Source organism: Triticum dicoccoides, chromosome 6B (assembly GCF_002162155.2).
Source record: "Triticum dicoccoides isolate Atlit2015 ecotype Zavitan chromosome 6B, WEW_v2.0, whole genome shotgun sequence".
Classification (NCBI taxonomy): Eukaryota; Viridiplantae; Streptophyta; class Magnoliopsida; order Poales; family Poaceae; genus Triticum; species Triticum dicoccoides.
In genome coordinates, this window is record NC_041391.1 from 479,623,170 (window position 1) to 479,626,356 (window position 3,187).

The 3,187-nt window shown below is 42.2% G+C and overlaps 1 protein-coding gene across 1 annotated transcript; it reads left to right on the forward strand.

The window, feature by feature from the left end:
• The first annotated feature begins 438 nt into the window (after positions 1-438).
• Positions 439-2,793, forward strand: LOC119323566 (monothiol glutaredoxin-S6-like). The gene is made up of 4 exons (XM_037597255.1): positions 439-713; positions 2,070-2,143; positions 2,238-2,336; positions 2,432-2,793. Exons 1-4 carry the CDS (start codon positions 571-573, stop codon positions 2,494-2,496), a joined length of 381 nt encoding a protein of 126 aa, XP_037453152.1. The 5' UTR covers positions 439-570; the 3' UTR covers positions 2,497-2,793.
• The last annotated feature ends 394 nt before the right edge of the window (positions 2,794-3,187 follow it).

Below are 3,187 nucleotides of genomic sequence, written 5' to 3' on the forward strand. Positions count from 1 at the left end.
TGTTTCTAGCTCTACCACTGCCGCCAACGGCGAGCCTCTCAATCGGCTCACAAAGCCCAATTGGACAATGGTATTTCCTCAAATCCGAAGATGACATGTGGCGGCGATGGCGATTGCAGTTATTCCTAGAAACTTTATTGTATTTTCTATCTCTTTGGAGGATTTTTCGCTAGTGTTCTTGGACTTGTATCTTCCTTCGTCCTTTCTGGGTGATTCCAATAGTGTGCGTTGTATCGCAACTTGTGATGAATGAATTAGTGACAATATTCTCAAAATAAAAATTGCATGAGGACAAATCTGTAAATAAGCCGAATACAGAATGCCGCCCAATGGGCTGATACGGGAATTGTCACCAGAGGCACAAAACTAGCGAAGCAGGCCACATGGGGACAAATCTTGTCTAAAAAAAAGATGGGGATAAATCAAAGTGAACTATTTTTCAGAAGGGGAATTTTCCCTGTGAAGACCCTCCACCGGGAGTCACCGCTCGTCGGGTCTCCGTCCCCCTCTTTCCCCGCTCCCCCGAATCAGAACTCCGACCTCCGGAGTCGCGCTCGGCAAGCAAGAGAGATGTCTCTAATCCGAATAGCTTTTTCTTTGGTCCTCCTCCTCGCCGCGGCGGAGTCCGCGGCGGCGACGCGTTCACCGTCGGCCTTCGTGCAGAACGCTATCTACTCCAACCGCATCACCATCTTCTCCAAATCCTACTGCCCGTAAGCCGTTCCGAACATCAATTCCTAGAAATTATTTTTGCTTGTGATTTTGGGGGATTTTCAGGTTGTGTATGCGTATATGCGCGTGTGCAGCGCACGGTTGTGGAGTTCACGCCGCGTTGTTGTGAAAGATTCCGTGAGGTTAATTGCTTACTAGCACACGTTTAACAAGGGAAAACGGATCCGGATGTCGTGAATTGGACGGATTTGTGTCTAGTAGATGACAGAAGCTTGAATTAGGCCCATCGCGTGTGCCATGGCAGTGAATCGCTGGCGGTTGCTTATTAGCTTAGGTAGGCCGCACACTGTGGCCAGAGCTAACAGATTTATTTGATCAATTGATGCAATTGAACAGTTAATTTGCTATAATTTCAATTTGCTGGCTTACTGCTGTGTGCTGTGCTGCAGAGCTGTCCTAAATGTGCTGTTACTCTCTCCAGATCCTTCTGTTTAGGTTATGTTCACGATGTTGGTCTATAAGAGAATACTGTGCTATAGTAGGTATGTTTAAATCATCCTGCACGGAATGTCGATTGGTAATTTAGAAATTATATCCGGGTAGGCGGGTACTAGCATACCATGTGACTGAACTTTAGGGTTCATAGATTTAGGTGTTAGTTGGCTTTACGATGAGTTGAGGGGAAAACTATTATTGATGATTGCTTAACAAGCACTAGAATAATACCAGCATATTTGCATCTTAGGAACTACTGCAGTTGGGATGTAATTCGTAAACAGGAAAATGTTCCATCTGTGGCGTCTTCATTTCTGATACCACTGCTACAAACTATTATTGTACTGTTAAAACATAGAAGGATGAACCACATAAAGGCCAATCATGATATTGTTTTATATGTCGTCTGTCATTAGAACCGATACAATTTACATGTGTTTCTTTCAATAAATTTGGTCACTCTGACTATTGTTTTTAACATTGACTCCTTCGGATGTTTAAAATAGACCATTCGGTGGAATATCGTATGTTACATACCTGGCCGCTAGGTAGGATGTTCGTCTTTCTTTCGATAGTTAAAATGACAAATTAAAGATATTCGGTTGCTAGACCATAGAAGATGAAAACAGATAATGGAAGTTCCTTCTTGAAATGTGGATACTAGAATCTGTATCTGAAATTCTTGAGTAGTTATAAACTCCAAGAATCAAAGATTGAGTAATCTTGAAGAACAAGATCATATATCGTCCTTAAAATATTTGTCCTATGCACCTCTCATATGGGTTTCTTGGAAAGAGGAATACCTCTTGTATGGTCTGACTACCTAAGGATTCCTTGTATCAAGTACTAACACTACTCCATACTGTTAGTTATCATTTGTCTCTTTACTTCTCTTCTTCTAGGTACTGTATGCGTGCTAAGCGAATATTTAAAGACCTCAATGAAGATCCTTACGTTGTTGAACTTGATCTCCGAGGTAATGGTCCAGATCATGTGGAACCCAGTCCATTTGCATTTGTCAAGGATTTGTGTATGCTGTTAGTAATATATCATATGTATACGCCATGCAGAGGATGGCCGAGAAATTCAAGGTGTTCTTCTAGACCTAGTTGGGCGCAATACTGTGCCACAGGTGTTTGTGTATGGCCACCACGTTGGTGGCTCAGATGGTCAGTGCTCAAACTTCGCTGCTGCACTTATGTCTGTATGTCACATGTTAGTACCTGTAACTAATTTTAATAATCTTTCACGGTGCACCTTCCAGATACAAAAACTGCTCTTTCAGACGGACAACTTCAGAAACTTCTTGGTAAGAGTCAGTCGCAGTGATGATCACTGCCGAAGCTTGGTATTGTCCAAAACTTGTGAAATGTCTAACATGCGGTGTTCCTTATGGAGGAATGGAACCTTACACTCTTTAGGAATATGAACAGAGTGTTGCAGCTCATGCTAGGATTTTTTTTTTAGTTGAAGTGTTGTGACAAAAATCCATGTGCTGGATTGTATGATTTTCTCAAGTGCATATACATTTATCTGTTGTGCCTGTTTTTATTACTGTTTGTGTTCATAAGTACTCTACTTCCTCTTCCATTATGTATCATCTGACTTACTTGGTTTCAGTCTTCATATTATTGGAATTTTATTGGAATGTCATTGCCAAACGAAGTAGTGAAATGTTGTCCTGTAGATCCGAGTATCTTTGCAGCATTCCTGAACTTGCAAAGATACGAGTGCTGGTTCAAGCAGTGCTGACTGCAATCCCCTGTTCCTCATGTCGTTGAACCCACCTCCATGGGTTTTCAAGGAGATTGATAAAATTAGAAGAGCTTTGCTGTGGTGGGGAAGCGAATCGGTCGCTGGTGGCCACTGCATGGTGAATTGGAAAACAATATGCAGACCAAGAAGATTTCACCGCACAAAAAAACCCATGCTCCTATTCAAGCTTGACATTAGGAAGGCATTCGACTCCGTTAGGTGGGACTACTTGCTGGAGATGTTGAGCCATCATTGCTTCCCTACT